At 31.0% G+C, this 19,717-nt stretch overlaps 2 protein-coding genes across 4 annotated transcripts; one reads left to right on the top strand and one right to left on the bottom strand.

The window, feature by feature from the left end:
• The first annotated feature begins 2,493 nt into the window (after window positions 1–2,493).
• LOC148302616 (cystathionine gamma-lyase-like) lies at window positions 2,494–11,504 on the top strand. 2 transcript variants are annotated; one of them, XM_088271338.1, is made up of 8 exons: window positions 2,494–2,741; window positions 3,643–3,796; window positions 5,357–5,553; window positions 7,367–7,457; window positions 8,333–8,600; window positions 8,992–9,144; window positions 10,441–10,615; window positions 11,205–11,503. In XM_088271338.1, the coding sequence occupies exons 2-8, from the start codon at window positions 3,644–3,646 to the stop codon at window positions 11,353–11,355; spliced, it is 1,188 nt and encodes a 395-aa protein (XP_088127464.1). In that variant the 5' UTR covers window positions 2,494–2,741; window position 3,643; the 3' UTR covers window positions 11,356–11,503. The 2 variants fall into 2 exon arrangements, with proteins under 2 accessions (XP_088127464.1, XP_088127463.1); XM_088271337.1 differs by lacking the exon at window positions 2,494–2,741 and adding an exon at window positions 2,788–2,919 and having other exon boundaries at window positions 11,205–11,504.
• Window positions 11,505–12,316: 812 nt separating this feature from the next.
• On the bottom strand, window positions 12,317–15,443 carry Gem2 (Gemin 2). Of its 2 annotated transcripts, none has more exons than XM_088271334.1 (4): window positions 15,118–15,443; window positions 14,705–15,023; window positions 13,639–13,738; window positions 12,317–12,752 (listed from the first exon to the last, which is right to left on the bottom strand). In XM_088271334.1, the coding sequence occupies exons 1-4, from the start codon at window positions 15,304–15,306 to the stop codon at window positions 12,644–12,646; spliced, it is 717 nt and encodes a 238-aa protein (XP_088127460.1). In that variant the 5' UTR covers window positions 15,307–15,443; the 3' UTR covers window positions 12,317–12,643. The 2 variants fall into 2 exon arrangements, with proteins under 2 accessions (XP_088127460.1, XP_088127461.1); XM_088271335.1 differs by having other exon boundaries at window positions 15,231–15,443.
• Window positions 15,444–19,717: the final 4,274 nt, after the last annotated feature.

Genomic DNA, 19,717 nt, shown 5'->3' with positions numbered 1-19,717 from the left:
TTTTTTTTATTTACGAAACAAAGGGTCGCTTCCCAGAATCTAGGGGCGACAGCGTATTAACCGCAGCGCCGGCGGCTGAATTCAGAATACATTTTTACCGTTTGGAAACAAAAACGGATAATGTGTGAGTGGAACATTATTTTGTATGGGTTTCTTGTCATCTGGATCTCCGATTCAAAAATCGAAAGCGGAATCGGAAAACATGTGTTTAATTCAGGGACTTGGGCCTAAAAGACGATTTCCCCTAATAAAACTATCAAGAAACCGTTTTTTTTGTATTTTGTTTTGGTTTTAAATGTTAGTTATGTGTTCATTTTTTAATATATATATACCTATCCTGGCACAAAGCATACCAATTCCATTTTAGTCCACCTCTAGTTACCAACTTCATTTTTTCTAAATTAATATTATGATGTGAATTTATTTGAAATTGTGACTATTTTCATATGTAATCAGTCTGTAAATAATAGTATTATTTGATAATGGTGCTCTCCTTTACACCCGGGGTGGAAAGTCATGCAACACACTTACACTCCCTTTTTTCGACTAAAAATACAAAACAATATAATTAAGATGAAAGTGTAAATTTGAATGATCGATGATTTGAAAATAAAATAACGAATGAGTATCGGAATAAGATTTGGAATCATATTTGGCCTTTTTCCGTCTCGAGTTCTCTTGAAGATCAATTTGGGCTGGTCTATTTTCTTGCATTTTATTTATATGGGTATTCCGGAATCGTCTTCGCTGTCCCCATCTGACTATATTCTCCGTACTATACATGTTACCGAATTTCCGTATTCCTTATTCGGTATTTTAACGTGTTTCCCGTTATGCACTTCAATGTCTGTATTTCTGAAGTTCTTAGAAAAGATTTGGTTCTTGGTGTGCCTGCTTTGGTCTCTATCCCATATGTGGCACGTATTATGTCATATCATAACTAATTTTTTTTTTGTTTAAAAATGTAATGCAGTTTGATTATCTGGTTAAGGGTAAAATAAAAATAAACATTTTTTTTAATTATTTTTTTTTAATAAAAATATATTGATTCCATATATGGGACTACATGCTGTTAGGTGTGTAAAAAGATTTGACCATATATGACCTTATTCAGTAAATGGTAAGACAAACAGAAAGAATTTGAAAAACAAAACTTTCATGCCATTTACATTTTATGAGTGTATAACGTATTAACATTACGTATTAACAGTTGTTAACTGAATGATAATATCTATTAAATTGCATTAAATAAATATAGCAATTTGAAACTACGAATGGCCACTCCCTCCACATATTTATAAAGTAACATGTTTTAAATTATAATTTGATTTGACGAAATTTCTAAACGACTGGGACACACTGTTGCCTTAACCACCACTCCCATAACAGGCTTTAATTTTACACCCAAACCGCACCCATCATTCAATCGCACGCACTGTCAACAACAACCCGTACCTACACATACACACGAGGAGTCAATCATTGTCACCAATTCCACTTTTGTCTTAAAATTCAATACACTATAAAACACAGAATAATACGGTGATTTCGAGCTTTACACTTTGAATGCTTACCACTGAGTTAAAACTTATTCCCAGAATCACTAAATGACATAAGTAATGATAAATTATTGAACTTAATTTGGAACTATCCATAATGGTAACATATTTTGATGGCCATATATGGGACATAACTATTCCGACTTGGTACAGGAAAAGGAAATATGCGGCTAATCGAATATTTCCCTTTCAACAACGTATTCAATTCTTTTAATTAGTTAATTCCATGTTAGCTTTCCGAAGATTCCTAAAACGGTTTATATTAGTTTATATGAATTAACAGAGTTTAAACTAAGCAAGATTCATTCTAAGGAGTTCTCGCTATTTAGTTACTGGCATATTCCTACAAACAATGAATGTATAGTTAGTGCTTGGCATGCAGTGTAGAGTATGGTCAATGGTGACGTGAAAAGCGCACTACCACCACGCATAGATGTATTTGACGGATATATGCGTCCATAAATCAATTTTGTACTTACCTCACATTAAAAAAAAAATGAACTACCTACCTAAGCAAATTGAATTTCGGTTGAACAATACTCGACCCCTCCCCCGGACCCTCGAAACCGCTTCTAACCAATGTTATCTTCACTATGAGGTTAGAACGTTAACTTCCGCATATAACTCCAACCCTGCATCGAAATTACTGTGTAGTGTAGATAACTATGATTTCTTTTTGATAAAAAAAATAATAAATTCGTGTAATATTTTTTCAGTAAGTTATGACCAAGAATTGATATAAAGTTTAAAAATGTCAGACTCATTAGAAATAAAAATTTCAGAAGTAAAGTTCTAAATAACAACACTACATAGTTAAAGCGTTTACTTCCGTATGGAGTCCCGGTCCTGAAATAGGGTAGGAAAAGGAAGAGAGCGGTAGTTTATCTGTCACCTGTCGCCGTCGGCCGCTATTGGCGCTATTCGCTATTAGCGCTTTTGTCCGCGTCCACGTGTTACGTTTTCCGACAGCGTGTGTTTCTAACTTCACATTGTACTATTTTATTTAGATTTCATCTCGAAGTTACGAGTTAATTTCAGTTTCATTAATGTTTTAGTTTTCGGTTCGTTTGGTTGGGTCGTTCGCTACGAGCATATATTTAGTAATCTGTCTTGTTTGCGAGACGCTCGTGTTGAGATTATTTGGGCAAACTATTTTTGTTCTGGGTGATATTTAATATTTAGGTATGTTTATTAAATTATTTATTTTATCAAATTTTCTTGATATATAGGACCTATGGGATTTTAATGTTTTATTGGTTATGTGGGTCACATTGCACTACAATAGTGCGCAGTGTTATCTTGAACGTAACTTAATGGACAATGAACACTCCAGAAATCAATCAAATGTGTTAAATAACTGGTGAGCATGTATAAATATATATAAACATGTAAAATATACCAGCAGGTATATTTAAAAAAAGAATGGGAAAGGAAATGAAGGAGGAATAGGAGAGGAAAACGAGAATAGCACAAAAGCTACGGCACTCAGAATTGCTTATCTGTAATTCAGTCTGAGCTCCTTCACTTACGTCATTTACATACCAAAAAAAAGATTCCAGTCCTGTATTCATGAATGTTGAGCGCAGAACTAACACTCTGCCTGCACGCGAGTAAATACTACATCGATGCAATATTATGCCTTATGCGCCACATAGGGGCCAGAATAAAAATGTATAAGATTTCTAGATATGCTACTTGGTATGGTGTGGCCGAGTTATCCGGACTACCGGGTTACCGAGTGCTGAGTTTTTGGGACTCACATAAGTACTCAATCTTTTTAATGCTTGATAAAAATATACTCACTTCACACTTTTTTGTCGCTTTCCTGTAATTTTAGTATTATCTTGGAAAAGTTGGAATTGATATGTTCAAACGCTGGGGAGTCAATGTAACCTTACAAAACAAATATCTTGGAATAGTTGGAATTGATACGTTCAAAGGGTGGGGAGTTAATGTAACCTTACAAAACAAATATTCTGGAAAAGTTGGAATTGATATGTTCAAACGCTGAGGAGTTGATGTTTCCTTACAAAACAAATTTAATTATTTAAATTGGAAAACATTGTTTTATTTCAAATTTTAGGATGAGTGGCTATGGATTTCTTAAACAGCTTCATGGATTTGCTACAAAAGCTATTCATGTAGGGCAAGATCCAGAGCAGTGGAAGTCAGCTTGTGTTGTTCCTCCTATAGTGTGTTCTACAACATTTAAACAAGATGCTCCCGCTGAACATAGGGTATGTAGTATATATAAACTGACCATTTATTTTTGTCCTCAAAACGGGAAATCTACCAATTTTTACGGAATAGTATATTCAACAAAACACATATTTTTCATAGTTTCTATAAATTAATTAAAAGAAAAGGAATGTTGATAAAGAAAATAAGAGGAGTAAATAATAAAAATAGGAAAAAAAATGTGTAGTTTTATTATTTATATAGAGTCTGCGATCTTTACATAAATTAGTTAGTCTTTGCATATGACTCACCAGTCACCTGCTGTAGCCATATGCACCGAAATCAAGCTAGGATTTGTTCAGCAAAGTTATATGAAACGGTTATACTACAAACTATTGTCGATTTTTTGCACATTTTTGAAAACGGGACATTTCGACGTCCCGAAACTTTACTTGGGGACAACGGGACAGGGTATTTAAAAACGGGACGATCCTGTTCAAAAAGGGACGTATGGTTGCATTTAGTATATACCTACTTATATTATTTCAATAAGTTTTTACTTATGTATAAGCATCTTATACAGACTGCGTCACAGATTGCAAATTGGCATCTATTTTAAAAAAAATTGGATGATAATTCTTGAAAGTCATAATGTTGAGACATATTTTTAGATATCTATGTATCAAAATCTGGATTTTTAAAAATTATTTAGTAAGTATTTACGTAATTTTCTAAAAGCACTTTCAGTGTGATGAAAAATATACATTTTTTTTTTAAACACTAAGAAAAATTAAAAGGTCTTTATTTAAAAAAATATGGTTAAGTTAAGTAGTTAATCAGTCATGTTTATTTAACAGTCATGCTACAGTAATGAATAATACTTCATTATCTAAAATGATTACGCAACTTATGTATATATGTATGAGTTTGATACATCTATTTAAATATTTCGTATTTAATATGGGGGCAGATATAACATTGAAATAGGACACAATGTGAACATTTTTTAAATGTCTTCTTGGGTAGAATTTGCATTATAAAGAAGAGTTGTCATTTTATCTAGAGGTCAAGGGTACAAGAGCCTTTTATTTATTTACAAAATGATATCTCTTTTTTTTGGCGATATATGATAAGATTGTTAAAATAAATAGATCTGGCATTAAATAATACTAAATAAGTATGTAAATATATTTTTATTTGTTCTGAGTAATATTTTACAAAATTTTGAAATTTCAAGGAACATATTGAACCATATTCTTTACTAATAATCGTCAAAAGTTTAAATGACGTAATGTTTAACTATACATGTAAAATAACATCTCAACAACAAAAAATATACATATCATTAAATGAAATAATATTTGCTTAAATTGTTTTGTTACTAGGTCAGTCAGGGCAATAATGTTGATTACAATTATTTTATGGTGATAAAATGATTTAATTTTGAAAATGTATTTTGTTTTTAAATGAGATAACTTTTTGCCGTACGTTGTTTATCTTGTTGAATTTTTTTTCTTATCAGTAATGTTGGGCACATTTAGATCCCATATTTCTTACGATTTCATTTGAAAATTCACCGAATTAATGAAATAATAAATCAATACTTTTAATCTGTACAGGGCTTTGAGTATGGAAGATCAGGAAATCCTACAAGGAATGTACTGGAGGAGTGCATAGCTGCCCTAGATAATGGAAAATATGGGCTCTGTTTTGCATCGGGACTGGGTGCAACTACTTGCATATCTTCTTTACTGAGTACTGGAGATCATATCATATGTGGAGATGATATGTATGGAGGGACCAATAGACTATTCAGGTACCAGTGTTTGCTATTTTTCACGACTTACGATGTAACTATATGCAAAGTTTATACAACCAGCATAAGGCACTTTTTTTCTTCATAAATGAACTTTTCTATGTTTTAAGAGTTCACAATTGTGATTGAGCTAGTTGATTTCAACTGTCTCAGTATAAGTCTTTGCCAATAGTTATTTAAAAATAATTTTTTTATTTCTGGCATATATACTTTGCCAATGATTCTGACTTTGTGATTAATGAAATCCAAAAAAAGAGATAATATTTATAGTCAGAAAAAAGAGTGAATTCACAAAAGAAGTGAATTCTTGTCATTGAAAATATATTAGAAGATTCAATAAAAATAGAAGAATTTTTAATGTAAATCATATTGATGACAGTAACCATCAATTAAAAAAAGGCCACAAATAAATTTTGCTAATCTAAAATACAGTCGGAATTTTTTGCTATATCATCTTATTTACAATCGCCCTAGTTGAGATACTGTAAAGATAACTCAAAAATCATATTGTAGTCATTTCATAAAAATAATGTTTAATGTTCTTTTATAGTTTTTAAAACACATTTTATAATTTAATATGTTAGTTTTTGATTAAACTGTTTAATTCAAATAATAATAACATACTTGTCCAATAAGTAAAAACAAATTTAACAAAATACATACATTTACACTCATTGACTAATAAAAACTACACATATAAACAGTTTGAACTCTGCAATGTCAGTATGTATTGCGTATGATTGCAAAATAAGGTTAACGCGTTTAGGACTGAAACAATGCAGTATAAATATAATCATTACGATTGACCTTCAGTTGCTTTACTAATACATAGTACTTTTTATTTCATAAATTACTATTTTGTTACAATCACATGACATTTCAAAACAAGTTAAAAATATATAATTTACCTACAATCCATTATTATTCATTCATTTCATTGAGCCTTATCCACTGATGGTGCATAGGGCACCGTATAGGATCGACAAGAAAACAACTTTTTTTGTTTATAACGGAAATATTTGTGTTTTTATTATTTGCAAAAATACTTCAACTTCATACTATTTCTGTGAGCTTAAGCGGCTTATTATTACAAATAGATATCAAATTGTGGTAGAGTGGGTTCGAACCAAGAAACTCTGACTCGAGAGTCCGCGACACTAACCACAGGGCCATAACCCGACATGTTAATTATATGAAGGCAAGGTGCTTGCCAAAGTCTTACATTGTAGATTCCCGAATTGTAATATATTCGAAAGCATACAGATGACTTAAGTGGAGCAGCTCACGGTGAATATTATTGCTATATAGCTAAGGAAATGTAAGAGGAATAGTGGGGGAAAATGTTCAGCGGGTCAATTGGCAACAAGTTTGCTATTTCTCATCATGTACATTTGTAGTTATTGTCTAAATTGTTCTTAACTATATAATGATCACGAGAAACCGGTATATCCAATTAAAAGATCTAAGCTTCAATTGTCTAAAGTCAATTGTAGCATATCCATCGACAATTTTTCTTTTGCTAGAATTGTATCTCTCAATTGTATACATACTTACTTTGCGTATGAACAAAGTGAATAAAAATATGTATATGGCATAATTAGAAACATAATAAAATATAATATATTAGAAAATATATACATAATTTTTGTCACCAATAGTGATAAAAAATTACACTATTGGTGACAAAAAATTATTGTAAAAATAAAGAAATGTCATTTTACGATAATTGCTCCAATACACTTCAATTATATAAAATGTATTCATGGGCTTAACTGTAAATTTCACAATGATATTTTTTTTTCTTTTTTTCCAGAAATTTTGTTGCAAAGATGGGAATTGATATTTCATTTGTTGATCTTCTGAAAATAAGTAATTTAAAAAGTGCAATAACGCCTAAAACTAAGGTAATTTTCTAATAAATATATTATGCTTATAAAGTTAATTACAGTACATAATACCCTGAGTTATGTAACTCATGACTTATGCAAATAAAAGATATATGAAAGGAAAATAATATTGATTGTTAAGAATATTTTGTATGTCCCAATCTTTTATTTAAAACCACAAATGATTTTTGTTAATTTATAAATACATTTATGTATGAGATACAGGTGAAAAAGTTTTTTTTTGGGAATACAAACATTTGTACATTTTTTATATTGATAAAAATAAGTATAAAAAATAATATGAAATATCTTTTGAGGCATTTTCTAGAAGTTAAATAAATAAATTGGAAAAAAATACTATCATACACATTGAAAAAGGTTTCAGATTTATTTACTTTATGAACAACTGGCACTTCGACCTCGCATGTGAAATGTTACAGCTGGCAGAATGGCTACAGAATGTTACACAGTGTATTAAGTATATGACTTAAACTAACTGAGAATTGTGCGCCCTGTAAATATCTAGACTACCTTTCCAAAAAAATCTTCATACCTATTGAGACATTTATAACATATCGTTAGGAGTAAGGTAAACAATAGTAAATCCAAAATATAAAACGTTCAGGAGAGACAAATTTTCACACAACCATTTTTGGGAAGAACCTAAACATTAAATTACCAGTAATATAATTAAAGGTATGTTTATCTCATAAAATAAATAAAAAAATATTATTTGTCTCTCCTGAGTATGTGAGTATTGTGTGTGTGATATTTTGTAAACTTTTTAAATTTATGATTATTCGTCTCATTCATACCGATATTTTAATATTTATAATGATCATATCATGTTTGATACATTTACAATGCGTATAAAATGATTTTTATTTTTTTAGATGGTGTGGATCGAGTCACCAACAAACCCCCTTTTAAAAGTGATTGATATTAGGGCTATCTCGGCTGTACTTAAGGATGTAAAAGATGTCTTCTTGGTAGTGGATAATACATTTTTGACTTCGTATTTCCAAAAGCCATTGGATCTGGGAGCGGACATAGTAATGTATTCTCTAACGAAATACATGAATGGACATTCAGATGTAATTATGGGAGCAGCTGTTACAAACAACGAAGATTTGCACAACCGATTAAGATATTTGCAGAATGGTAATTTTTAAAATGTGAATTACTGATTTTATAGGAAGTCACTAAATCGTTTTTTCAATTAAAAAAAAAACTGTTTTAAATTTACTACTCCATTTTATAGATTAGATATTAGATTTAAAAATCAGGGAATGATGTTGAAGACTAATGGCCAAATAATTTAGTTTTATTTAATATATGGCATAATATAATGTGTTTAATAATACAAAATATTTTTGTAAGTACTCTTTGATAACACATTTCACAAAAAATTATCCCACATTCAAAATGTTTTTTAATTGTTCTCATTTCATATTATGTTAACATATTTTTTTATTATTTTTAAGTGTACGGCAGATATTTTTATAGCAGGGCTTTTGTATTATAAAAACTAATATTTGTGTTTACGTTTCAGCAATGGGTATAGTTCCATCGCCTTTTGACTGTTACCAAATCAATCGAAGTTTAAAAACCTTGGCCATCAGGATGGAGAGACACATGTCATCCGCTATTGAGATTGCTCAATGGCTGGAGAAGCATGCCATGGTTGAAAAAGTCATACATCCTGGTAAATATTTATCATACAAACATAAATACTATTGGTTTTGAAAGAATAATAAAAAATAGTATTTTAAAAATAAACTAACATAAAATGTTACTACTTTTAGACTTTGAAATTAATTAGCCTGAAAATATGTTACTACTGGTCATATCCAGGGATATGCATTCCAAGTAGGCACAAAAGTAGTTTCTGCCCCACCTTACTAGAGTTCTATTTAGGAATAAAAGCAGTGCCTATCTCATCTTACTAAACAGTGCCTATTCTACTATTTTGACTTTTTTAAATCGGGGTCACCAGGAATTCTTATAGTACTATGTATAGTATTTCCTTGTAAAATAAAATTATTGAAAGGGGTATTATAAAGTAGATGGTACAAGTATCAGTAATAGTTTTACAATATGTCGGGTTGTGGTCCCGTGGTTGGTGTTGTGGAATAAATTAAATTATTGATACCTTTGCATAAACATCACATTCTAACAAATATTAACCATATCCGCTCCCTAGGTGGAGCATATGGAGTCCACAAACTGTCTCCAGGCTTTTCTGTCGGCTGCCAGCTCCCTTGCATCCTCCCAAGTCAGATCCGCGTCCCGAAGTTCTGACGAGAACTGCCGACGAATTGTCAGCAGTGGTCGTCCTGGGCGGCGCGAACCTGATGCCTTGTAAAAGAGGCAAGCTTGATTAAGGCTCTCAGGAGGCATGCGGAGTACATGGCCAAGCCAACTGAATCGCCTTTTCTTGACGACAGTTGTGATCAAGATTTGCTGCGTCCTACGCCTTATCTCTTCATTCCTTACAAAGTCAAACCACCGCACGCCTAAGATTCTCCGCAAACACCTATTCTCAAAGCTTAGTACACGGCTGCTCTGGGCCCTTGTAAGGTGCCATGTTTCACAGCCGTATAAGAGAACAGGAGCAATGCAGGCATTGTATAAGCGGCATTTGGTTTTCACCGAGTATAAATCCGATCTCCAGACAGCCTTCATACTGTTAAATGCGGACCCAGCGAGTCCTAATCGCACTCCCTGTTCCTTTTGAAGGCTGCCATTTTCTAACAAAACTATTTTAAATACTCAAATACTGTCTTTTTATGGTTAAAATTTATAAAAAAAATATTTCAAACACAGTAACGTTCTCAACTATTTAGAACAGTTTTTTGGGGATATGAAAATGGTTATTTATAGTTTTAAATACATACACCAAATAGTTGAAATGATTTCTCTACAACTAATCACCAATAGTAAATGATAAAAATGTAATATGAATGTGACCATTTTATGTAATTGGCATGTTTATTTCTAGGCTTGCCATCACATCCTCAGCATGAGTTGGCAAAGAAACAATGCTATGGTCACTCTGGTATGATGACATTTATTATCCGAGGGGGAATGGACCAATCTAGAGCTTTCCTAAAATCACTTAAAGTCTTCACCCTTGCAGAAAGTCTTGGAGGATATGAAAGTTTAGCGGAACTGCCGTAAGTATTGAAAAAATACATACATACCTATATATATTTTTGTATTCATAAAAAAAAAACACTACTTGTAGGTAAAAGTAGAAAAGAAAATAATTTAATAAAATTAAAAACAGTATAAAACGGAATATCATCAGAAATACTAATCGTTATAATGGCAACACCGATGGTTTTTTTCTTCTTGGCATTAGAATTAATTCAGCTGACTGTAGTATTTCTATTTTGTGCGAGTTCTTCGCTTTGGAATTGTAAATTTGAGTATTATAATTAGAGAAATTACGGGAGGAAATAATAGATGGATTAATCCAATAATTATATTTTCCATACTGAGATTTTTGATATTATGTTGAGTGTTTTGATATCCTATTAAATTATTAAAAGTAATAGAATTTTACCAAAAAATAGGTTGCAGAAAAATATGTGGATATATCATGTTTATGTTTTATTATTATTTTCTCCCATTAAATGTTGCATTTATGTACCATGCACTAGTGCCCTGATCTTGATGAGTGTACAAATTTTGCATTAGTAAAAGTAAAAATTATTATTTACTTGAATAATTTTAAGTTTATTAACATTGAGATCATTTCAGCTCTGTCATGACGCATGCATCAGTACCACCACAGCAAAGAATGGAGTTGGGTATCTCAGATGCACTCATTCGCCTTTCTGTAGGTTTGGAAGATGTGGAAGACCTAATTCAAGATATCGATCAAGCCTTAAATGCCGCCAGCAAAGTTTAAATCCTAATTTATATAATACATATATATTTATATAATATTTTCTTAACATTTTTACTATCTATGTATGTATATAAAGTGTCAAAAAAGATAAACTATTTTTCAGGTTTTTTTTATTTGCACAATAAAAACCTTTTTCAAAATTTCATCAAATGTTCCTTATTTCTGTTTTATAATATTTATTTGTTATTTATGTAAAATAATCTCTAGAGTAAGTTATTATTCTGCCAGAATAATTGTTCACTGAGTAGGGTTATAATCCCGCTGTTAGTGCTGTGGACTCGACAAACCCAGATTTATGAACAAAAATTTGGACACACTCAAAATGTTGTACATAATTTAGACAATGAAGACAATATGAGAATAACATTTAAAAGATTACCTCTCATGACTTATTGAATAAAGGAATATGTTCGATTGTTACAATGAATAATTTTAAATAATTTTGAGAGAAATTTGTAAAAAAATCTGAACAATTGAATAAATTTTTTAGTTAAGGTGGAGACTGGCCGGAGCATTTTGTCGTAACATAACGTCTTAACATCGCTCGCGGCGAGCATCACTGAGCATCCGAAACTATGGATGGAGCGCTTGGCTCGATGTACTGACTGCCTGAATACTTGCATCGTAACGTGTTACTTTACGACGAAATCACGTCTCCACCAAAGGATCGTAAGATTGACTGAAACCAGAGGAGATAGGGGTAGTTTGGGATTTAGATCAGCGAATACAAGGGAAAAATCGTAGTGATTGAAAATATTTTGTTGCAACTCCTATGACCTTAAATGAGGGTTAAATCTACTCCATGCTTGAAGCATTCGAACCCCGCTTTGCTGCAATTTTATTCCTGTTTTCAAACACAAGGCGTTTAGGGTTACCCGAAAATAATATTAATTTATAATATTTATGTAAATAATAAGAACAATTTTATTAATTTAAAAAGAAAAAAAAAGAGTGGTTAAGTATGTTTATAAATTGAGTATTTTTTTATTCTTATTTTTAACATTAAAATTTAAAAATACTATAACATAATAAGTACCTATATTTTAAATCACAAAATAAATTTATATCATTAACACCTTGTTATAACTTCATTGGTTATGCCAAAAGGGCTCAAAATTTTTTAACAAAGTTGGAGTGCATATACGTATTTCCTTTTGGTTGTTTTTTTTTGGATATCTTAGTAGCAAAAGGAATGGCTATAAATATATATTATACAATTTTCTTCATTATTCGTTACATAATTGATAAAAAAAATATTATTGTGCACAATACTGAAATCATATACAAATTAATCGGATAAATCTCTTTGTTCAAAATATTTGGCCACTAAACAAATAAAAAGATTAAGAGGAGCAACGGTATCCAAGACGTCTTCTGCATCAGGTGATAAATTAGATCTGAAAAAATAATGGTATATATATATATATATATATTCACATTGAAGATGAAGTAAAAAAATGTATAAACAATGTCATTAAAATGAGTTATTATTTTACGTCAAATACACCAAAACAATAATAATTGTAATATTCTCAAATCTAGATATTAATATTCTTAACTCTGGATATATAAATGTTTCTCTGTTAGACCACATAATTTATGTAAAAATTACAGACATGGTGAATAATAAATACAGTATACATTAACTTTGGACTCAAACTTTGATGTTCATAATTATGATTTAGAGAAAAAAATAGTTGGATCATCACGATTAATATTTATATTTTGGTATATTTAGTGAAAAAACATAAAATTATGAAGGGGAGTAAATGGCAATAAACAGTGCAAGGCGGACTGCAGAACTGCAAAATGGTATATTCAATGTTATCATATTTATTTTGTAAATAATATACAAAAGTTAAATTTTCTAATTGAAAATTCATTATTTTAAACAACTTTACTATATTGATGTACATTTTTTACTAATAGGGATGGTACATAATTTATATTTGATGTAATACAACTTTTTTTATCTGTACAATTTTTTTTTAAATTAGTACCTAATAAATATTTAATATATCCTGATAGTAAATAAAAGATCGGTTATAAACAGGTATTAAATTCTGGGCTAAAGAGGTTAAATTAGTAATTACATAAATACTTTACAATGTGGATTTATTCTATTTTATTAAGTTTTACAACTAAGTAATTAAAATATATGAATAGTGGTACGCACAAATACAATTATGAAACTAGGTTTAAAAAAAAAACTATAATTGAGTTTAATCAAATGCAAAATATGTACGGCAAAATTGCGTACAATTGTAATAAATTGAAACAAACCTTATCTGGCTGCAAATTCTGGCCATATCTCGAAGAGTGCTGACTAGGCTTGGAGTAAGAGGGATTTTAAATGCTGCTAATAATGCATAGATCCACTGTCCTAAAATAAATCCCACATAAATCATAAATCAAGATAGATTTCATAGATTTTTACGACAGTTAAGATGTTTATGGTATTTCTATGGATCATTTTGCCATGAATCAGGAAATCTATTTAACAAGTTAAGGTAATTTTCTTTCAAAATTTTTCAGAATCGGGTCAACAGATGAATTACCCACAAATATAAGTTTACCATTATTGTTAAGACCTTAACGGCCGTTTTATGCTACCGCGGAAATTTGATCCTGTTATCGCAGGTTTATAAGTAGTAATATGTTAAATTCATATTTATAACTCAATGTCATCTATGAAATAAAGCAAAAAAGTGTTCATTTGAAAATTCATTAAATTCATGCCACTTTGTCCTGGACTGATCAAATTTTTGTAGGACAGGACAAATTAACACCGTGGGTAGGCTCCTTAATATTAATAACTAGTTTATTGTTAATAAATCAGGATCAGGGAATTTAATATTTTAATTAACTCATGTAAAAATTCTTAAGAAAATTAATGCCCGTTACATATAAATCTTGAAAAAACATATAAAAAAATACTATTATACCATTAATTATATAAAACCTTCAACCATGAGTGTAAGTCCCTCTCCAAGCACAAGAGCTCAGTCTCTTTTTTGGAGAGGCACAGCGAATCTAAAACTAAAAGTTTGCCATACATATAAATGTTTAGAAAATATATTATGTTGTACTTAAAAATGTAACTATATTTAAAAAAATAAAATAAAATCTATGGACAGAAAGTCTATGGAAGTTATGATTGGGCGCTGTTCCTCAGCTTTTCTATTTACCATCAATACGGACAGACAAGTGGTCGCTGATCGGCAGATCTCCGCGAGTATGAGTCGTCTTCTCAAGTCAGTTGACTTGTTGTAGTTGATTCTTCAAGGAACGGCTTATAAAATCTAGCATGTCGCAATACAGTCCTCATCTTTATGTTTGTTGCACTTACCCCATCTACGTTTAATTCCATTTCCAGGTGTCACTTCCATTAAGCATTTCACTAATATACTCAGTGCAAATTCTAGTTCAGTCTGTTTCATGGGGAACACAATACTGAGCAGAGGTTTGTGGGTATCAAAAAAAGTATTCCAAATAGCAAACGAATCCCCGACTAAAATAGGTGGTAACTTAACGGAACATTCCCAATCTTCCTTCGAGTTTCTATTTCTAGATAAGCGACATCGAACTTTAGAGAAATCAGACTCTTGGATAGTTTGCCACTCTTTTGTAGGTAGTAAAGGATCGGGAGCTGGTACAGTTGCAGGTAACTAAAAAGTACAAGCATAAAATAGTTTGAATTATTCCTATAATAAAACACAAACACAAGCAAGTGATTTCAAAAGTATATATTGTATCACTGACCACATTAGCAAATACGGTTTGACTTTTATTAATTTTTTCGTCATATTCGTTCGCTGAAACGGTTTCAGAATAATGCATTCTTTCAATTATAACATTTTTAACGAATTCCATACCATCTCTAGGAAATGCCACTGGTTTTTCTGATTTTCTCACATTTACACAAACGAATGGGTTTGACAACGTATCCATTCTATTGCGAATAAAAAGCAAAATGAAAAATAAACTTTTCACGAATGTGTCCAATTTTAACGAAAACTCTTCGTGAATCCGAATAACCTAAAAATTTGCTGTTATTGTAGTTTGTATTTTATAACGTCAATCAAAGACCATAGATTATAAACGACGTGGTATTTTTAATGTAAAAATAAATAATTGAGTGTTGCTATTTTATTAAAATGTATAAAAATGAGGATTACAACATCAACATAGATAAGTCGCGAGTGTTTTTGCCTAGAATTTTCACTCATGAATTACATGAAATTATTGTAACTTTAAATAGAAAGAGTAAATCCACTCACGAGCAGGCATAGGTTATAAAACTATAAAAGTTGAAGCCTGAGTAGGTTCATGATAACGGTGTTGCATAAGCCGTAGGTAGATTTTGGAGTCACTTGGACGTTAGGTAATTTTAAAAAAAAATCAACATAGGTAGGTACGCTGATCCTCTTCTAATAAAAGCTTGAGGGATCTGACAAAGATAATTTTGTTGCGACTTTTATTATCAACTTGATATATTCGTAATTTCCTTTGATCCAGGGTATTCGTGATCTGAAATTACACCATATTGATTTCTCACTCGTATACGTCGCAAAAAAAATTGATTGTCTTTTATTTAAAAAATAAATAGGAAGAAAAGGGGATTAAAAATAATAAAGGGAGTGAAAGAATGTAATGGACATCGAAACCACTGAAAATTATATGTAAAATAAATAATGCACTTATTACACACAATGGCCCAACTAAAAGTACGAAAGATTCAATTAACCTTATTCAAAAAATCCTTAAAGGACTCGTACACATTAGTGGTAGCTTGTTTAACACAAGACTATACTAACACGGGTATGCAAACCCGAATACCCTAGCTTTTGTTGCTATACACCTATTCTTCATAATTAATAGGACCTATTGTTCCTGCTTTACTTCTTCCCATTCACCAGTATATAATGTCTTTCTTTCTTAACTCCTTCGCTTCACAATCTGTATCTCTTTAAATATGTTTCACTCCCAGATCCTATGAATTGGAGAGCAGGACTGATCGTCTTGCGTTCATATTACTGAAGATCAACTTAACATTCGCCCAATCTCATGTGGTGCTCTATACACCATCACTGGGCGGTGACATGGGTCAGAGAATCCTTTGGAAGCCTTTATATTACTTTATATTAAAAGCCTTACCGGTTGGTCATACGACATATCATGTTAAATACATATACATATGCATCATTGACATTAATTATTATTATTATTAATTATTTATATGGTGTTTATGGTGAACAATATATGAGTGTATAGTATCTATATATTTTAAGATTTTCATGATATTAGAGATTTAGAAACGTTGATGATTGTCGTGTCGTAACGCATATAATTTTTGATTAGGGATGTTACTAAAATGTGTAGTTTATATTAAAACGTGTAATGAGTTTTTGGTGGCTTATTGATGTACTGTTACTCTTGATTGATATATGTTCTCTTTATGTTTATGTACCTACCTCTACCTACATGTATGTTGTACTATTACTGCCGGGCTTCCCAAATATGTACATAGGTTTCTAGTTAAAAGGTGTTTTACGAATATTATGTATTCAATTATTTGGACTAAGTAAATAAAATTAAATACACAATCGCACTTTTATCACACTAAATAATAAGGATTGTAATGTATTTTTTAAAACCCTTTATTACCCCACAACCTTACACTTCGACAGTAATATTTGATAAAATAAAAGTCTTGTAATGCGTAAAGTAACTAGACCATAATTTTAAACCATTTACGAAACATTGAATCAACTAATAAAAATCCAAATACACCGCAGGAAATATTTCACAAGTAAGTACGGATATAAATTATACTTAAAAATCTCGTTGGCGGTTCCGTTCGTTTTTGGGTTTTTGACTTATGTGTTCCGAGCGCCGGTAATTGACTAGAGAAATAATATTTTTTAAATGAATGATATTCTATAGTATTCTAATGGGCGGGGATCGAACTCATATTTTTTTAAATCGTCACAAGGATAAGGCTCGCAATTATTATAATTATTCATCCTGTGTAATAAACAATTTGTTTTGTAAAAAATATAGGACATACGAAGTTTTCCAACGCAGGAAAAGTTTAGCAACCCCTGTACTATTGTATTATGCATCAGCACGATTCCGTTAGCGGACTGGCAAGAAAAGTAGAACTAAGTACTTATCCACCTTCCCCTATCCAGAGAGGGTCGCAGTAGGGAGCGAACAAAGGGTGATACTAACAAAAACCCGAAAAACTTCACTCTACCCTATTATGTGCAGAAACTGGCTCGGCGTGGTTTGCAGTTACAGTAAGTACGCAGTAGGCATGCGAGTACATACATACATACTAAATTATACCTACCTACGTACCCTACATATAACCTCGCAAGGTTGGCGGGTGATCACAAATAATAATTAGTACAAAAATGTATTACTGTTCAGTCATGCATGTTTTCTATTTTTCAGAGCGAAGCAGCACAATAACAGAAGGAAGATTATTTAGCAGTCATGTTGAAATTGACCGAGCTAAAAATCTATCGAATTTACTTAAATTTTTGTAATGCGTTTGGTGCTTAAGCTGTATTCTAGTTTGTGCGTGAATGTAATGACAACTTCACACCAAAAAAAATATAAAACTCACAAGTGTGGTGATATGCACTTTGCACTTTTGCCAGTCCCAGTAGTAGATAAGGCTATCAATCAACGAAATATAGTTGATTTTTTTTTTATAAAATGTTATCATATGTTAATATCATGCAAAATATTATTTTATATAAACATCCCAATCGGCTTACATGTTAACATGGCTACAATAATCCGAAAAAATCAATCCGATAAAATTACATTGTGGTGATGATGGTCCCTTTTCTTGTTTAAAAACATTATATGTAGGTCATTTTATGAATTATATATTTTTAATTCCAACCAAAGACAATTAAAATGAAAAAGTCTGTTTAAATTTAGCTCCAGTCAAATTGTTTACCATTTCAATTCGTTCTATGATATTGTATTGCACTATGCATATGGAAAGGTTATGTATTTTTATTCATCCTGTAGTTGATTTTCGTGATTTTTATTCAACCGTCTCATCCCGTTTTGTCACATCAGACAGCATCAGAGCGTCCCTTTCTTACAATGTGTGTGCATAGAGCCGCTTTGATGATGCAAAATGCATTTATTCGCTTTCCATCCCTTTCCCCTAATAATACTCCGATACGAGGTCTCTTTTACCCACCCATAGTAAGTTTTTTAGGGTAAGCTTCAAAGTTGTAAGGAGTATTGCATCGTCGAAAAAACCATAACGCACTGCGCACTGCACAACGGGGTAGAAAGGCATTGCTATTCATTATCGTGAAATAAAGCTCGCTGTTATTGTCGGCATCCATCTTGAAATTCGAATGAACGCGATTTCCCGCGTTAGGAGGGGCTGCGGATCGATTGATTAGTTTATTCTCTTTAGTGGTTAAAAATAATTCATTCAATAAGTTGCGTTCATTGTGATCGACGGTCAATTCAACATACTGTTATTGTCATTTCTTACAGCGTGTTTTTTCGCGAGTGATCAAACAAGTATTATTTACGTTTTGTAATATTTACTAACCTAATGTTTGTGTTTGTTTACTACAGTTACCAATTATAAATTATTGCTAAGTTGAAAGGAAGATAACTGAAAACTACAGTACATCAATAATCTATCGGATATTTATCGAAAGGAGGTTAGAGCATATTTTGTTACAGTATAAGTATGCCTATTTATATTATTTTACATATATACCTTAATATGTACCATATTTCAATTTCTCAAACATATACCTGTACTAGACTGCTACAAGAAAAATTGTGCAATTTGGGAATACTTAAAACAGTCTTGATATATATACTTGTATATATACATTTCGCGTTTATGTAACAAAAAAGTGTCTATGGATAAAATAATGAGGAATAATGAGAATGAGTTTGATCATAAAATACCATTGTTATACATAAAAAAAACATACCATACCTCGTAATATTATTAATAACCATTGTGATTATAAATAGTAGAAACTTTTTCATTAGAATATTTCAAGAATAAATAAACATAGACTAAAACTATATTTATATTATGAAGCAAGGAAAAAGTTATAGAAAACTAGTGTTTATCGTTTTTTAACGAAATTCTCTAATTTTAACAAATTTATATTTCTCTTCTTTCTTTTTTAAAAACTTTTAGTAATAATTAATAAATCGTTTAAAATATAAGTAACAATTATTTCATTAATGTGTTAAGTATACACATATAAAAAATATTATAAATACCACATGTCGTAGGTTCATAACACAAATAGGGAACTCCGAAATCCGTGTTTTGGAGTTAGCTACTAAAAAC

Source organism: Brachycentrus maculatus, unplaced genomic scaffold, assembly GCF_059751285.1.
Source record: "Brachycentrus maculatus isolate JH-2025_06_01 unplaced genomic scaffold, ASM5975128v1 h1tg000432l, whole genome shotgun sequence".
NCBI lineage: Eukaryota > Metazoa > Arthropoda > Insecta > Trichoptera > Brachycentridae > Brachycentrus > Brachycentrus maculatus.
The sequence above is the reverse complement of the archived record's forward strand: the minus strand, read 5'-3'. Positions and strand labels throughout refer to the sequence as shown.